This window comes from Coturnix japonica, chromosome Z, assembly GCF_054131305.1.
Source record: "Coturnix japonica strain WE chromosome Z, WE-NBRP24, whole genome shotgun sequence".
Lineage (NCBI taxonomy): Eukaryota > Metazoa > Chordata > Aves > Galliformes > Phasianidae > Coturnix > Coturnix japonica.
In genome coordinates, this window is record NC_140702.1 from 22,076,989 (window position 1) to 22,096,088 (window position 19,100).

The following is a 19,100-nucleotide window of genomic DNA, read 5'->3' on the forward strand; positions in this document are numbered from 1 at the left end:
ACATTCTTCACAGCACAAGCGTTGCTTGGATTTCACTGGATTAAATTAACTCACTTCTATCCAGTTTTGTCTTTTTAAAGATCACCGCACATTTCTAATGTTTTACTCACAAACAATGGTGAAACTGAAATACACCAGCCACGAACTTTCTGGTTATCCCAGTCAGTCAAACATATCTTCTAGGTATACTTGTGATTCTTACACAGATAACTGTGAAGAGTAGGTTTTTCAACTTTTCCATTGAAAACCACAGAAGAAGAGAACACAAAAGCCTACTGTTATTAGCACCTAACCCTTACTTCATAAATGTGGATAAAATCAGCACTGTAATGTAATATTTTTCACTCATGAAAATACTATGCAAAATTCACGTGCAACAAATATCTTACACTTTCAAAGTACCTGCAGCCCAATGCTAAAGCGATTTTTAAAAATGTTAGACATTTTAGAAGCCATAAAGACAATATTTAACAGTGATTTTTTAACAGATTATTTACCAGATCAGATCTTGATTCTTCAAGGATGTAAGTGTTTCAGCTAACTTAAACCTAGGGATAAATTCTAACAGGGTCAGACATCCCAAATTCCTTCTGAAAAAAAAAACAAACAACCTACTGAAATCAGCTTAGGCTGGTAAGGACAACCTCAAGATGGAAAGGACAAGGTGAAGAAGAAAGGAAACAAAATGCTATCTCTACAACAAGAAAAAAGCAGCAAGCTGGCAAAGGGTAGACAATAAGGCAAGGCCTCTATCATGTCTGGCCTAATCAGTAGTTTGGAAAATGAGCAGTGAACTGGAAGAAATGCACTGCTGAGTGAGCCCAAGACAGTGGCTGAATCCTGACTCAGAAGTTGCTTCAGATCTATGATGACTGGGGAACAGAAGTTGTATCTATAAAGGACTTACTGGGAGGCTGCCATAAAGGCTAGTGGGATTTTATCTTGCAAGTCAAGCAGAATAAATTTCTGCAGTAATCTCATTCACAACTTCACTTGAGATTGTAGGTGACTGGATTCCAGCTACCTACAGCAGCTTGGCAGATGCAAACCTCAGCTCCAAAACTGCCAACATATCTTGCAAAGCACTTCTTAATTTTTATAATCTGTTTTAACCATTTGCATCTGTAGATTGTTTATTTAAAAACCTATCCCCCCCAAAATGGCTAGGATATATCACAACTTCACATCCAAGTGGCTTGAAAGTGGCAGCTTGAGTCTTGCTCTTATTGTCCTTCAGGACACAGTAACAGAAGATGAACTTAAATAAAATTAAAAAGTACATGGACATTACAACCTAACTCATCTTGCTGCAGATGGAAATTAGTGGCCCAGGAGAAGGCATTTTCCAGTTTCAAAGTTACAACCACGCATTTATGAAGTCATTACTGAGCTGTAACAGGTAGGAGGTTCAGAGCAATACTGTTCTGTACAATCACACTTAACAAATCATGTGGACTTTATGAGTAACACTAGGCAAAAACTTTGAAAAACTTGCATTTGAAATAAATTATTTTATAGCTCTTGCTCTTAATGTTTTGGATTGTTTACAGCAGCTAAAATTTCATTAAGGTCCAAAAACCCCCCAAAAATAGAACAAACAAACAAAAACAAAACAAAACAAACATGCAGACTTAGGCCAAGTAAGAAATACAGGAAAGTGGGTTACCACAGTGGTATCCTATTTTCATTTAAACACAGAATGAGTTCATGGTTCCAAACTGAGATACTTACTTCAGCTGTTGGTAGCCAGAAGTGAAGAAACAACAAGCAAAACAAGACCAGATAACTAAATCTAAAGTCTTTACTGCTTATGAGCAAGTAACTTTAATGTTTTCTTCACTTCAGTGCTCTCTACACAGAAATATACCACTTTGTCTATCCAAGTAGCAAAGGGAACCCATTATACCACTGAACTTGCTAACCTTAATTCTATTCCTAACTCTGATCTCTTCTCCCACCCTAACTACAATTAAGTCTGCGTACAGCATTTCCAAGTCAATATTAATACAAGCTGGGAGGTGAATGTATAGCAGCTCTGCAGAGAAGGATTTGGGGGTCCTGATGGATAAAAAGCTGGATATAAGCCAGCAGTGCTCACTTGCAGCTTGAAGGACAACTATATCCTGGGTTGCATCAAAAGAGGTGTCAGGCAGGGAGAGAGATTGGATTGCCACCCTCTATTCTGCCATTGTGAGATGCTGCACATCCAAGTCTGAAGTCCCCAGGGCACAGTAAGGGGGAACTCAAACATCATGCTTGCTCCAGAGAGCTCTCTTGATGAGAGCTGGGGGTGTTTAGTGCAGAGAAGAGAAAGCTAGGGGAGAATTCATAGAGGCCTTTCTGTGTGTAGTGGGGGCTAACAAGAAAGATGGGGAGAGACTTCAGCAGCGTGTATAAGAAGGGTAATGGCTTAAACTAAAAGAGAGTAAATTTAAGTTATGTAAAAAGATTAAATTCTTTACTATGACAGTGTTTACATACTACAGCGGCTCAGAAAAGCTGCAAATGCCCCATCCATGGAGGTGTTTAAGGATAGTTTGGATGGGGCCCTGAGCAGCCTGTCTAGTGAAGGTGTCCCTGTCAACAGCATGAGAGATGGAAATGGATGGTCTCCAAGGTCCTCTCCAACCCAAATCATTCTATAATCCTATCTGTAAGAACAATCACGTAATAACATCTATTAGAAATTAACAATTAAAATAAATCCACCACAAACGTAAATAAAATATAAACATGTAATTAATGTATGTTACAAGATATTCTATGTACTAATTTCAAGCACTTGGATATTTGCATGCCTAGCTTTAGAAAATAAAAGACTATTTCTTTCTGATGTACATTTAAAGGTGACTCTTCTTCTTTTGCAGTTAATTACTATTTTATTTAATTCACATTGTTAATTTTTTAAAGAAAAATATTAAAAAAAATTTAGTCCAAATCCTTGAAAAAAAAGTCACTTCTGTTTTAGAATAATTTTGTATAAAGCTGTATCACAACATTAGCAGTCCACAAAATAAATTTTCTACTATGATAAATTCCAAGCAATAGTGGATCTACCCCAGCAACAGCAGTCAGGAAACAGCGCAGTCTAACATTTCACTGCTTGGGATTACTTAGACGTTTTTGCTATAGAAAACTCTGTTACATCAAGTTCTAATAAAGGTGTAATTCATAAAAAACAAACAAACAACAAACCAACCAAACAAACAAAAACTCACAAAAACCAGAGCAGCAAAACAAACAAACAAACAAAAACCAAACCGTAACTGACGGGGAATTAACAAAGACAGCCCAAATCAGTAATTATTCTTAGACTGTAACCATCAGACCATTAATACTAAAATTCATACTAATGAAAGGAACTGCATTAAGAATGGTCCTTTTATATACTTCTCACCTGCTGCTGTGACACAGCAGAAGCCACTGCTCACTGTACACAATGCAAGAAGTTTGCACAAAACTGTAATTCTTCCCCTATACATGGAGAAGCTAATGCTAATTAGATTCTTCTGCCACCTAATCACACACAGGTGAGACAGAATACAAGAATACAATTACAGCTGTAAGGACCAATGAAATTAGATATTAATTTTATTTTCCTTAGATCCCTCTTGCAAATTACAGGATAAGAGAGAGTTAGGGCAATATATGCTAGAGATAACGAAGGAATGAATTTATATTGGTACAATGACCTACGATAACAGCTGGGAACACAGCACTTGTTTAAAAATATGTATCTTTAATTATCTTAAGTTTACATTAGAATAGTTTACCTCAAAGCCTAAGGAACAACAAGATAGGTAACATCACTTGCTTCTCACTCGCTGATCTCATCAGGCAGGATCATTCTGTTCTGAACAGATCTTAATGCTGAATACTTCCTGCTTTTAGATGCAGCTACAGCCTGGTTGCCGCTCCAAAGTCTGGCATATCTCAAGGAACTCTTACATGGAGATCCTTTGAACCTGCTTGGGCAACCGTCCACCTGCTCAATGGTAGAGCTCTCCTAAACCCATAGCAATTTAGTAACATTTTACCGGAGCCTGGACACTTCAAAAGAGACTTCAAAAGCTTTACAGAGAGACCTTCAAAGAACATAGGGCATGTAAGCAAAGAAGTTATAAATGGAATTTCTTTAATAAATGACACTTTACCCTTGAAATTTGAAATCCATAGAGAATCACAGAACCTTTAGAAAAATAAAAACACAAAACCCTTGTAGATTCAATTTGCCTGCAAGGCTGGGGATTTCATGAACAAGCATAAAACTGCACCATCTTATTTGTCTTGGTCTCTTTTTTTTTTCCTCAGAAAAAGCAGTATTTTTAAAACCCATCCCATCTCCCCTTTCTTTTCAAGCCCGACAAGTGTTTTACCCTGAGAACTAGCAGCTTCCTTTCCAAGCTACCATCATCATAGCATTTCTTCTTGCAAGCAGACCACTGAAACAGCTCATAAATTCAAAGCCTTTATCATATCTTTATTGTTAACTCTAAGCAAGCAGGGCTGTATCTTCCCATGCATGTATAATTTAAGGCCACAAAGAAGAGTAGCTGTTCTGAGGAGACATCCAATGGAACATCATACTCCTGATACTTCCTATAAAACTAAGATTTGAGATAAGTCATACTCTCAGTCCCTCTTGCCTGGTTGCTAGTTTATTTAGTGTATTTATTTCCTTGATTGCTCTGTTTGCTACTTTAGAAGTCTAAAACATCATTTCTAGTGAAAGAAAATACTACACTTAATCAGAAACAAAACATTCTGGTTATATCACTTGACTTTGATTGATAATTTAGTACAGCTACTGAACTGAATTTTCAATTATGCTGATAGCCCTTCCTGCACTCAGAAATGTCTTAATAAAAAATGTACCATTCTTCTCCAGTCTGCTGCTCATACTCAAACTACATACTACTTTAGGATCATAAGACTTCACCAGAAAAAAAAAGAGCTTTCTTGCACTGTACATATAGAGTTCTTTAATCAGCAGTAGCAGCTGATTTTAATTATTTTGCAGCAATAAGTTATAGCCCTACTAATATACATATCCCCTCCTCACTGGTTCATACGAAGGCAGAGGTCTAGGTGTACACCTGTGACTTCAGGCTGGTAGCTTCATATCTCAGACAAACTCCTCCGACTTTTTAGACTGAACACTGCCGTGATTCCTTACAATGTCGCTTTAGATCATTTTCTTATCTTCCCCCTAAATAAAAGAGCAATGGTGGTCTCATGCATGCATGCCAGATGAGAGAGACAATTATTTTCCCCTCAAAGAAGAAAGAAACACTTTGCAGGGGAAAGAATTGTTTTATGCTAAAAATCCTGAGAAACAGAGAATATGCAATAGGTTTAAATGGCAGGGAGCTACAACAGATGGCTGTAATTGGAATTGGAGTTTTTAGTGAGCCCTTGCAAAGGTCCAGAGTTTCCTCTCTTTGAGGTAAGATCACCACTTTTCCAAGACAGAAGTTGAATGAGTGCTTTCTCTACCCCGACTCTTCCCTAAAAACACCTGGAAAAAATTAATGGGATTATCTACATTCTAGCAGGTCAAAAAATATGTTTCTGTCTTCTTAACATAATCAAGAAAGCCAAGCTCAAGAGGCTTATTATGAGGATTATACGGTCCAAAGTTAAAAGGAGAATTCTGCTCCATAACAAACTAAAAAATTCTGGCAGGTATTAACTGCATTAGTATACTGAGCTAAAAGTTCAACACTAAACTACAATCCTTGATCCTCTTGTAGTTTGAATAACTTAAGTCTCTCTGTAGTCTTTCATAGTTCTTGACACCCAGATGCAAAATATCAAAAATGCCAAATAAGCCTCTGAAATGCTGAATTCTACAGGTTTTTTTTTCTTTGTTTGTTTTTTCCCTGAAAACACTGACACCAACGCCAAATATGATGCATCCTGTTTTCCTGTTTTCCTTAGCATTCCATAAAGCATCCACAATGTTAACAACTGGTTGTCATGAGAAAACGTATATTAACTCAGCCACCAGCTAACACCATTTCTTTCAGATCTCAAATGACACTAAAACACAGAAAGACCATTAATATAAATTAATGGTTATATCAATTTAATTAATTAATATAAATTAATTAAAATTGCCTTTAGGGGGATTTCCTTCCTATAAGCTTTTAATTTTGCTGTGAACGAGAACCTGGGGACAAAAGGGCACTCTTGATCATAACCTAATCACACATTATAAGAAGGGGAGGTAGTGAAGAAAGGAGAGGAATTCATTATTTAAGAAAGACGGAAATCTGTAACAGTTGGCCCAGATATGTCCCCACAGCCAGAAAGGCTCTATGAAGTAATAAGGGAAACAGCACTTCAAAATTCATTTTGTCCAACTTGTTTTGTTGTGAACTAGCTTGTGCAGCTGTTCTTTTAAGGCAGACTACACAATCACCATTTTATTCATTGAATCTTCTGGAAATTGCTGAAAAATATGAGACATACCATAAATTAGATATTAACTGGAGAACTATTTTGCCTTCTAACATAATGCACTCATAATCCAAAACGAAATGGAAACAATTCAGCTCCCTATTATTAATCACTGATGATGGATCTCAAAATAAACAAACTATCCAATTATAAACTAAGCTCCGCTATTCATGTCTACACAAATAATATCTTTTTCATCTGCTTCAAATTTAATATTGACCATTTAGAATTTTTTGTATTGTCTTAGCCTGATAAACAAACCCTGCTTACTTAAATGTCTACAACTATATGCTTGTTGAAAATGGAGCCACAGTAATGACCAAAATTTGCTTCAGTTTCAGAGGTCTGTCATATTCCATTCATCCTTTACTATCCTTTTTGAGAGTTCAGCAGTTAAGTTAGTAGAGTTCACTGAGACACTCAGTGTTCTGAAGTGCTATGATGACAACCATTCAATAGCTTAAAATGAGAAGGATTATCCTTCCTGTTACTACTGTGTAAACAATTCACAGCTAGTTCTTAAATGAGTATTCTAAATTCAGCTACTGAACCTCTGGAAGAAATTGCCTGGATTACACTTACAGCACTATCATTTCCTTCATTTATTCCCTTTTTTGCTTGTTTGTTAATCTACTATTTTATCCACATCTAAGACTGGTCTCACTCCTGTGGCTTTCACAGGTGGCAGCATGAACTTCCATGTAAAAAAATATTTTGAATACATTTAACATAAATAGCGCTATGGAGCAGAAAGTGATATTGATAACGAAGATGATAAATTGAATTATTTAGTAGAAACACACGAATATTTGGGAACAAAGGGAAGTGAGATATACCGGAAGCTGTTCTGTAACTTCTGTGTTTACTACTAGTTTGTATCTGACAACCACTATGTAACTTCCTAACAACAGAAAGACAGAACCTTGCGTGCTGTGTCTACATTCCTAAATCTTACACAATCAATTACAGGTATCATAAATTACAAATGACACAGGAAAAAATCTCTGTAAATGCTTCATCCAACAATAAGGTTTAGTTTATAAATTCATGAAATACAGTTCTCATTACAGAAAGGTACAGATTACATTTTTGTTAACCATTTAATGTTTTCTCCAAAAACAAGGTACAAACAGGAGGTGAAGGAAGCTGTTGCTAATTGTATTTTTATGTTCTGGACAGAACAAAACTATTTATCTCATTTGCTTCAAGAAAGTTTTACACAGATAAACTTATCATCACCACAGTGTGTCTACCCATAGACACAATATATTTTTGGTAACATTCCTGCAATATTAAATATTATCATCTTAATGCACCTGCATTAAACCTACGGGGAAAATGACGATCATGTTCCCCAAACAAAGCTGGGGAATGCACAGGATACGGGGCATTATGTTCATTTCATACAGCTGGAAACAAAATACATAGATTTTTAAATATCGGATTGTTTAAAAGAACTATCATATGGAAGAGGGTATACCTTGAAAATATGTGATGATGTGATTCATAGTGTTTTGTAATGCTTATGAACAGAGCAGACAATTTCAGTCATAGGACACTGTGTTGACAGTCAAACTAGTTAGAACTTATCTGCTAATCCTTCAAAAATCTGAAATCATAAGTAAGTGAAGTATTTGGTATAAACACACTTGTTTTCATTGAGTGGAAGGCAGGTGGGCTTCCTCTGACAGCAGCCCTGTTTCCTGTTGGTGTATACCTCATTTAAGTTCACTAGACATTTCAGTCTCAGAAGCTTAGCCATGAGAAGTGTCCAGTTCCATTTACTGCAGGACTCTCAAGCTTATAGTTGTGTGGTGGACTCACCAAGTAAAATATGTTGAGAAGTACAGGGATGACTGGCCAGTTGGCTAAAGTTGGCTAGGCTCTGGCCAATGTGGATATCCAATGCCAGCAGCCCAAAGGATAAGCTGGCAAAGGAGTCTGTCAGTTCTCCAGGTTCTCTTGACAGAGACCAGTAGGACAGAAGCTCCAAGGTTCTTATGCTTTCAAAGCTGAGTGGGAAATCTAAGCAAAAGGTAGACAGTTCAGGGAACCAGCTGGCCAAGCACCTAGAAACCCTCAGACCTGATACAATTTGTCCATTTTTTCTTCATTTGTTTCTTACTAATCCCACTCTCATCCTCTCAGTAAAAAAAAATCCTACTCTTTTTAGATATAATAGCTACAATTAAGGTAATACACTTTTCATTTGCCTTTATCTTTCACCAGAAAACAAAATGGGCTCAGTATATTATATATACCTTTGTTCCCCTCCTGCAATTATTGTCCACTTTGTCTTCTTCAATTTGATATAATTCATTAAGCTCCCCCTGTAAGATCAGCAGCTTAAGTTGAAGGTTAATAATTTTCCTGAGTTCTGACAATTTATAAGAAATGAGCTGAGACAGCAATTTCACACCATACCACTCAAATTCTAGAAGCCAATATGAATCCTCTATATAGGGATCAGGTAACACTAAGAGTAGATGTTAATTATCTCATCTCAGGAGGAGAAATAGCTAAATGCTACTTGGTTCAATTTTCTAGTACCCCCTGCATGTTAATACAAAGGAGTAGTGTTTAGCTTCAAAGTGAATGGCATATATATCCTGGCTAATTAAAATGAAAAAAATAAAATAAAATCAAAGGTCTTTTATGTTGTTCTAAATATTTAATATATTTTTTCTAAGCTTCTTAGTGAAGAGAATACCAAATGAAGTATTTCAGCCATGTCCTAAACTTCAGATTATCTTATTCATATTACCATAGTACCCACTGTTACTGTGACTAGATTTTAACAGTCATCCTTGGTTTCATGATTCCTGACATTCAGGTTAGTTTATTCTGACCACTCACAGCACTCTGGTCAAACAGATAAAATGGGCTGTCTATCTAATTAGATCTTTCAACTACAAAATAATCTTTTCTTTATGTAGATCAGGATTAAAAAGTTAATATGGAATGTTGCGAGTTCCCTGCATTATGATTACAGTTTTTCTTTTTAAGTGCATCTTCTAATAATCTTTCATTTATCTGTGTAACGAGTTTTCATTTCACATCCACTTCAGCTTCCTTTATAGATACAGTAAACAAGATAATCATAAGTCCACTCTTTCCTTAAATGCTAAATGATATAAATATGAAGTGATGGAATGTACAAAGCAACACATCAAGAAGAGGAGCATGCTTAAAACTCTGCAAGCTGTACTGAGCAGTTCTGTGAAAGACTGCATATGCCAATGGCTACTCTTTCAGTGCTTCACTTTTCAATCCTAACATGATTCCAAAACACTATTTATGTATTTATATATGCCTCTATCATCTCACTGGTATTGCTCCTGTTTTGTTTTTTTTTTCCACAGGTCAATTGTACAAAAACTATATAAGGTATACTACCTGAAGCTGTAACACAGTGGATCTCAAAGTCTCTGTTGCTAAAAGATAACAGTATCATTGCTACAGTAACACTGAATATATTTAAGGCACAGGACATGCCATACTTGGGTATAATGGGTATAATGAGGATAAAGCTTGCAAAGTACAGGGGTATGTAATCATTGCACTAATTTATAGTGAGGTAAAGAAATTCAGTTTCAAAATTTATTATATTTAATTATCTATTATAAGCTAGAACTCTTTGTATCCAGGAGTGAGTATAGCTTAAGTAACTTAAATAAATCTTAACATTTAATTCCTCCTCCAAAACAGATAAACCTTTAGAAAGCGCTAGCTCTGCTTTGGCCTCTGAAAGAGACTGTTTCAGTGAGCACTGCCACTCTGAATTCACCACCACCCAAACATTAATTCTATGACTCCGTAATTTCTCCATTTTCAGTCTCAAGCAGTACCCTGATGTTTTTCCCATGTGCTCATAGACTGGTAGGCCCTCCCCAGCATAACAGCATTACAGCATGTTCTTCTTACTTCCCACTACCTACTGCTTCCTCACATACTGTTCTTTCAGTTGCAGATCACCTATCAGTGTTATCTGAAAAGATAATGCAGCTTCTCCAAAATCCCTGTTCCTTCTGCTATTCCACTTCCTGATGAAGTGAAGTCCTCTGTCCTATCCAACTGATCTCAGCCTGGGGTGCCTCTCCGGTGAAGCAGTTCTGCCGACTGAAAAGGAAGAAGAAACAGTAACAACAGCTAAGACATCAGAGCTGAGTAAGGCAGCCAGACCTGCTGCAAAACAACTACCTCAACTAACAATCCCAAGTACAGATACAGGTTATGTGAAGAATGGCTTGAGAGAAGCTCTGAGGAGAAGGATTTGGGCTATTGGTTGATGAAAGATTCAACACAAACCATCAACGTGTGCTTGCAGCCCAGAAGGCCAACAGTACCCTGGGTTGCATCAAGAGATGTGTGAACAGCATCTCAAGGGAGGAGACTCTGCCCCTCTACTCTGTTCTTGTGAGACCGCACGGGGAGTGCTGTGTCCAGCTGTGTTGGGCTCCAGAACCAGAAAGACAGTGAGCTGTTGAAGTAGGTCCAGAGGACAGCTATGAAGATGACCAGAGGAGTTGTCAATGGTTTATGAGCTGATCTGGCCTGGTTCCATGACTCAAGAAGTGGAGGGAACTGCAGATCTGCACCTCCAATAAAAGGGGATAAGGGAAAAGATGTATAGAGATGGACCCCAAAACAAAACAGTAACAGTGATCTGAGGAGAGTCAAAATGATTTACTAAATATGACATTGGAAAACAAGATAACACACTATAATACAATGTAAGACATTTTTCTAAAAATGTCACATATAGTGACAGCAAGAACATTCCCACCAGAACACTGAATGTGTCAACAAAGCCAGATTGCAAGAGGCAGTCTTTTCTGCTGAGAAGAGTACTTCCTTACAGAGTTTCCTTAAAAACATTTAATGTAGAAATGTTCTCTCTTTAACATACGTATGCTAGTGCCTACCTGAGGGTTTCACTTTCAGTTCTGAAGTTGAGATGTAAATATATGATCCAAAACTCCGTAGCGTGATTCAAGGAAAAAATAACACATACTAACGTCATATTTAAATATATCAAGGCTAGTATGGTCTTGTCACATACTTATGTTAAAACCACATAGCTATGGGTTAAGATGACCTTTCATGCTTAAATTCTATATGTGTTATAGAATTTGTCAGCACTGGGGGCTTTCCAGTTTTTTTTATTATTAAAGTGAATGAAAATGGAAACGGAAAAGGGCATGCTCAAGATAGTGTTGGCAGTGACATATATTAAGAGAAGACAATAAAAACCTCTCACACCAATTTATACAAAAATGATTTTTTCTACTCAATACAATCTGCGATATCACAGTTTGATTATACAATGTCAGTTATCAGCATGGTTCTAAACTCCCCTATGTCAAACACCTTCTTTTCAAATTTTTATCTTCTGTTGACGCTTCATTAGAGAACACTTTGAAAATACTGCTGTGTTGAAATAAATGCATTTTGAAACAAGTTCAGTCTCTGGCACAGTGTTTTTGAAACTTTCTCATAATTTTAAGGATGAAGTTTATCCCGCATCTCCTGAATCTATCTTCATACACCCGACTTAGAAGGAGGTCACTGTCACTTCGGTAAGTACTCCAAATGACCAAAGAATACAATTCAGCTTTTCTTACACCACTGCAAGAATTGTGAATATAGAGAACAGTGGGAACAGAAAATACAGGAGGACTTAGTGTGATCTATATGAAAAAGAGAAATAGCAATTAAGTTAATCCATCAAAATGCTGCACTGATTTTTCCTGTTCTTCTGATTGCTAGTTCTGTTTATGTTATCATAGAAACATGAATGGTTTGGGTTGGAAGGGACCCCAAGGATCATCAAGTTCCAGCCCCTCTGCCACAGACAGGGCCACCAACATCCATATCTGGTACTAGACCACGTTGCCCTGGGCTCCATCCAACCTAGTCTTGAGTACCTCCAGGGATAGAACATCCACAACCTCTCTAAGCAGCCTGCCCCAGCACTTCACCACTCTCTCTGTAAAGAACATTCCCCTGACATCCAATCTAAACACTCCATCCTTGATCCTAAAACCATTACCCCCTGTGCTACCACTATCCACCTGAGTAAAAAGTTGATTCCCCTCCTTTATATAATCCCCTTTTAAATAATGGAAGGCTGCAATGAAGTCTCCTTGCAGCCTTTTTATCTCCAGGCTGAACAAGCCTATCTCCCTCAATCTGCTTTCATAGGGGAGGCACTACAGCCCTCTGATCATCTTCTTCACCCTCCTCTGGACCCTCTCTAATAGCTTCACATCTTTGCTGTACTGAAGGTCCCAGACCTGGACGCAGTACTCCAGATGGGGCCTGATAAGGGCAGAGTAGAGAGGGAAAATCACCTACCTGACCCTGCTGGCCAACCCTCTTCTGATGGAGCCCAGGATACCATTGGCCTTCTGAGCTGCAAGAGCACACAGCTGGCTCATGTTCAGTTTTTCATCCACCAGGACCCCAAGGTCCTTCTCCAAAGGGCTACCCTCAGGGAGATCTTTTCCCAGTCTGTATACATATTTGGGATTACCTTCACCCAAGTACAAAAGCTTACACTTTGCTATGTTGAACCTCATTAGGTTCACAAAGGCTCATCTTTTGAGTTTGTTGAGGTCCCTCTGAACGGCATCCCTTCCTTCTAATCTGCCAGCCATTACTGTACATACGTCTAAGATCTGTAAAACCCATACTGCATATCTTCAGCTGCTGAGTATAGACAGGTAGTGCCTACTGAAAATCAAGAACCCAAAGGATGTTTCAGAAAGCTGTAAAATATTTGTATCCTTTAATTAATGGTGACAATGCTTGCTGCAGTACATTTTATATCTCTGAAAATGACTTCTAAAATTCTTATAATTAACAGATGAAACAGAGCTAAAAACGTTTTCAGAAGTGTCAGGATTGTTAATGTTGAAACACTAGCTGGAATTCCAAAGAGGCAGATGTCAGCACTCTGTTATTCATTTACACCCTAAGTTACTAATAGAGTAAACTGAAAAATAAAATTTTTGGCTACTAATCTCTTTGTTATTTCATCTCTAAAGTTAACTCACCTAAATAAATAAGGAAATAATTCGTTGTGATGCTTCAAGAACATCTAGTAAAAAAAGGCTTTTGATTAGCAAGTGAATAATTGCATTTTAGGTTCAACCAGAGAATGACAGCAGCATATTGAAGTTGATCATTTTTATTTATTTGCTATACCTGCCCAGTGACTATGTTTTGCTCCTTTACATCCTAGAGATCACAGAATCACAGAATATCAGGGATTGGAAGGGACCTTGAAAGATCATCTTGTCCAATCCCCCTACTGGAGAAGGAACACCTAGATCAGGTCACACATGAATGCATCCAGGTGTGTTTTGAATGTCTCCAGGGGAGGAGACCCCACAAGCTTTCTGGACTGCTTGTTCCCTTCTGTCCCCCTTACAATAAAGAAGTTTTTTCTCACCAGAAATAGCTTTGAATAATTTAATTAATGCTCTTATGCACAACAGATTGCAGAAAGATTGTATATTTTTTAAATCTCAAAACATAATGCAGCTGTTTTTAACAATAAGGATTTGTATTTGTCAACTTGGCCTGACTAAAAAGATAAAGATTGTAATTAAAACATAAATTATATAAACTGGAGCTACAAGATTGAAGTTGTTTCACTTGTTCCTACATATATCTTAACATATAGCACCATCCAACAATGAGTTACTAAAACTGTCATACTCTGAACCATGACTGAGTCATCATACACGTCTTAAGTTCCATCTCTGAAGATCAAAGCTAAAATTTCACATTGTTCAGTATGAAATCATCAGAGCATAAAACCGAACTTACTTCACCATCCAAAGCCTAAAACTGTCACTAAGTATTGTATCTATTTGTAAACTATTTTACAGAACTGTCTGAAAGCTGGTATCTTTACTTATCTTAACTATCTTAATTTACTTACTTAACTATCTTAAACAATGGAGCAATTGGTCTCTTTAGACAAATGATCACCTAATACACAATGTCAGCAGACGTGCTCTTTTTAGAAAGTATTAAATGGCTTTGGATACACTTAAATCCCTCATTAAAAACACTAGAACTTCTTAATCTAAGATACTGGTAAAAAATAAAAACGTTATATAAAAGATCAAAAATACAATATTACTGTAAATGATCACTGCTGTAAACACAGTAGCACTATAGGAGAATTTTGATCAGCCCACTAAACTGGTTAATGAGGCCTGAACTGTGCTAAACATACATGTATTACATCTACGGACTACTGTAATTAAGGTTTCTGGATTTTCCTGTTATGAAATAACTCTTCACGAACACTGCAATGTATTACAAATTTCTTTAGATGAAATAAAAGCGCATATATATTTGCTAATAAAGCTACCATACCCAGGCCATTAATTGCAACTTCCATAATTCTCTGAACTTCTGCTAAAAGTGAATTTACTTACCACAGAATGATTGATCAATTACAAAAAAACAGAGATATCTATAAGCCATGCATGCAGTGCTGGCTATTTTTTAATTCAGTATCTCATCTCCAAAAAATGGGAAAGCTGCTCAAAAACACACTTAAAACACATGAATGCCATGTGTAGTTTTTAATACTGGGCTGGCATTAACAACTGACTTCGTGCATTTTTTGAATAGGTTAAACAATAATAATCACAGAAATCATAAGAAGTTTAGTCTTGTTTTACTTTACACTCTTCTATATAAACTGGTAATTACAGTAGGGTTTGAACTGCACTCTAGCTGTAGTCTTACATGTGGGAATACAAGAAAATTTAAAAAAAAAATACAAGAAAAGCTGTTCAGAGCAGCAGCAGTGGAACAAGATAAATGTGAGAACTTGTAATAAATGATTTGGATCATTTACATCTCAGTCCGTGCCTCAAAAGCTGCACTTATACAGTGTAACAGATAAACCTATTTCTAGCTGCACATTCCCACTGGAGATAGCTGGATCTGTAATTATTAAAAACATGATGTATTCAACAACTTGCAATCACAAACCAGATTATTAAACAATATGCCTAAAGCCAGGTATTTCTCCAATTGAAAGAAGACAGAATTTCAGCAGCAGTTACTGGGGAAAAAATGTACATGCAGAAAATCTAACAATAAACTTGCTCTGCAAGTATGTGGGCAGGAAACATGACATCGTAAAGGAAGATGAGAAAAAAAACCAGAATGTCAGACAGCATATGTATGGTGGATTTGGAGACTAGCTATCAAAGAGGGATACATAAACATCAGCCATGTGAGCACAAATGGAAATATGAGATGAAGCTGACAGGGCAGAAAAGAACTTTGTTAAATACATCAACAGCAAAAAATGAATAAGGTAACTGGGTTCATAATGAATGAGGCATGAAACCAAGCAACAAAATATGAGGAAATGCTATGAAAGAAGGATATAAAAAGGCTGAAGTATTATTCAATGCTTTGTCTTGCTTTTTGTTGGCAAGGTTTGCCTCAGGCTTACCAAGGTTCCTAAGCCTCATAGTAGTGACTGGAGGAACCAAGCGCAGTGGAGGATGACTTTGTCAGGAGTCAGTTAAGCATCCTGGACATAGACAAGTCTGAAGGGACAAGATGGGATACATCTGAGAATGACGAGGTTAATGTGTCATAGTGAAATGAGGCAGTTTCTTTTATCAGAGATGACAGAATTGACAGCAAATATGACTTTCAATCGAAGTGCATGATTGAAAGACAGCTGTACCCTTCTTCAAAGAGGATCCAGGAAAGTATGAGCCAGTTAGACTACCTATCTCTATGGAAAGATGACCGCACATTTCATTTCAGTTGAAGTTATTTCTAGATGTGTGAGAAGCAATGGCTGACCAACCTGAATGCTGAGATGGTCGATTCAGTAGATGTAGGAGTGAAAGAAACATATACCTCAAATTCTGCAAGATTCTGCCAGAGACTACCAGCAGATCAGCATATGTAGTCAAACTAGAGGTATGGGTTGAACGAGTCGATTATTAGATAGGTGGAAAACTGACTGCCTCATGAAAAACTCATCACAAGACAGCAGTGTCTGCCTGCAGCCCAGAAGGCCAACTACTTCCTGGGCTGTAAAAGAAGAGAGATGGCGAGGAACGTGAGGAGCCACCCTGAGTACTGTGTTCAGGTTTGAGGCACTCACCACAAATAAGAGGTGAATCTGTTGGAGCAGGTCCAGAGGAGGGTCATGAAGATGACTGACTCAAGGCCTGGAGCACCTGTCCTATGAAAAAAGACTAAGAGAGCTGGGCTTGTTCAGCTTGAAGAAAACAAGGGTTCAGAAAGACCTCATTAAGGTATTTCAGTACTCAAAGGGAGCCAAAAAGAAAGACTGGAAGAGACTCCTTACCAGGGTGAGTGGTAACAGGACAAGGAGCAGTAGTCCCAAACCAAAAGAGGGCAGATTTAAGTTAGATGTTAGGAGGATATCATAAACATATAAAATATGACAAAGCAGTATCAGACTGATGAAAACCAACTACAAAGAGGCCATCCAGAAATGGATACAAGTGCAAAAGCTGTGTGCTCTTACTGTGCTGAATGCTGAAAGTAGAGTGGCTTCCAAGTCGATGTCATGCAAATCAAAGTGTTTCAACCACTCTTTTGCTTCTCATGGGACCACACCTGGCTTACAGTGTTGAGTTTTTGTCCCTTTAGTACACTGACATGTTGAAGTGAATGCAGCAGAATGATAACACATGCAAAGGAGGCTGATGTATGATATTCAAGAACAGACTGAAGAAGATGGACTGGAGAAGAGCAAGCCACAGGGATAATTTAATTGCTACTGTCAACCAAGTTAAAGCGTAGTTATAGAAAATACAGAAACCAATCCAGCTTAGTGACGCACAGCAAAAGACTCAGAAGAAAAAGACACATGTATCAGCAAATTAAATTCTAAGAAGTAGAAAGAAAATCTCCTCAGTGAGGGCTGTTAAACCAGAATACATATTGCTGAAAAAAGCTGATGAATATCTAAGCTGGAAACATTCAGAATTGGAGAGCAACCTGATTCAACTTAAAAACTGCCCCTGTTAAAACAAGATTCAATAATGCTACCCTCAGAGTGCCTTTCCAATCTAAGCTATTCTACCAGTCTAAAATAAGTATGGGAAGTTCATTTTGCATGACAGTAGTCAAATGGGCCTAGCTGTTCCAGTAGAAGAGAATATTCTTCAACTCCCACTTGTACTGCATCTGTAACTGACTGCTAAGATCTGAATTAGATTTCCTGAGATTGCTTTAGTTAGAATCAGTCTGAGTGACTTAAATTTCAGGGACTTTGATAGCCCCTTTATTTCAGCTACAATAAAGAAGAGTTTGCACAAGCTTTTCTGCAAGTAGATCTATATGAGTGTTGACTTCTGGAAGGTAAAGTTTTCTGAGGATAAGACAGTAAGTAATAATATTTTTTTCTCAGTACACCTGCTTCTGATATACTGACAGGCAACTATTTAAAATGTTGAACCAATCACATCAGAAAAGGAGTGCATCATGGCTTGGTCATTAGAACTTACATTCAAAGAAGCAATTGTTCTCTGTCAGGTAACACAAAGATTCAAATTAGCTAGTGTGAGTGAGGGCAAGGAGCAAGGACTGAGGGAGAAGAGTGTCAATAAAATATATGAGTTTTATCAGCACTTGTCTTACATGTCTGGTCCCTTACTGCTCAGAAAATTCACAGCTGCAGACACGAGTAATAATCTGTTACTTAAAAAAAAAAAAAAGTACTTATATCAACATCACTCCACTATCATGTCTCTGCTGCCTTAGAACCTACAGATACTGCTGTGCAAAACTCAACTCAGTTGTACAAGTGCTAAACAAAGCAGGGGCTTAAGGGGAAGAAAGATCAGATAAATGAATGGAAAGAAAATGAAGGAGTGTTAATAAAAATATATGAATTACACTGAGCTCAAAACTCCCTAATCAGTAAACAGAGACCAGAAAAGCAATAAAGTGAGGTATCATTAATGTTTATATATCCTGTTCTAATAACCTATTTCTTTGTCACAGAAAAAAACACTGGGCTAGAAAGACCTTTGAGGCAGACAACACAAGCTCTTTTGTTCTTGGGCCTCATTCACTCAAATGAGTTCTACCTGTAAACTAGAGAATCATATCAGAAGGAGTGTAACATTTATTCATCCTTGCACTTGAAAGCTTAAGTTCACAGCTTAAACTGATTCTTTAGCTTGTCTGATGTTGTTCAGTCAACTCTTGAGGGTTTTTTAGACTATATGGATATCAAAATACGAAATAATTAACAGACTGACAAAAGTTTAGCCTTCTTCAATTCAGAAATTAACCTTTTAAATTATTTACTTATTGCTGTAAAAATTTCCTATCACTTCAATTTGGGAAAGCAAGACTAGCCGTAAAACTGCAAACTTAAGAATGGCTCACTAACAAGAGTTGTAATAAAACTTGCATCTGTGACATAGGAGAAGCATAAAAGGAAAAGAGTGAAAAACTAGCAGGCCATGAAAGAGTTTGTTAAAATCATCTCAACTAGTAGGAAGTATATACATGAAATCCACAGTAGGCTGCATTTACTACATCCTCCACTATCTTCCTACAATTCCTCTGACAGTTCAAAACCTTTTTTTTTCCATTAT

The 19,100-nt window shown here is 37.3% G+C and overlaps 1 protein-coding gene and 1 long non-coding RNA gene across 7 annotated transcripts in view; one reads left to right on the top strand and one right to left on the bottom strand.

Annotated features, from left to right (window-relative positions):
• The window catches only part of LOC107306305 (uncharacterized), an 80,321-nt gene extending 69,756 nt beyond the window's left edge, over positions 1–10,565 (top strand). The window contains exon 5 of the long non-coding RNA XR_001552074.3: positions 10,433–10,565. This is a non-coding gene — a long non-coding RNA (uncharacterized LOC107306305). The remainder of the gene's footprint in view (positions 1–10,432) is intronic.
• The window catches only part of AUH (AU RNA binding methylglutaconyl-CoA hydratase), a 95,252-nt gene that overhangs the window by 8,978 nt on the left and 67,174 nt on the right, over positions 1–19,100 (bottom strand). The window contains exon 7 of one of the 6 annotated variants that reach the window (XR_014939286.1): positions 10,448–10,581. The exons of 4 other annotated variants lie outside the window; for them this stretch is intronic. Coding sequence is in view for 1 of the 2 variants with exons in the window: in XM_085528574.1 (XP_085384700.1) it covers positions 10,529–10,581 (53 nt within the window). In the remaining variant the exon portion in view is untranslated. Of the gene's footprint in view, positions 1–10,447; positions 10,582–19,100 lie in introns of those variants that run through there. One more of the 6 variants, XM_085528574.1, reaches the window with a different exon arrangement.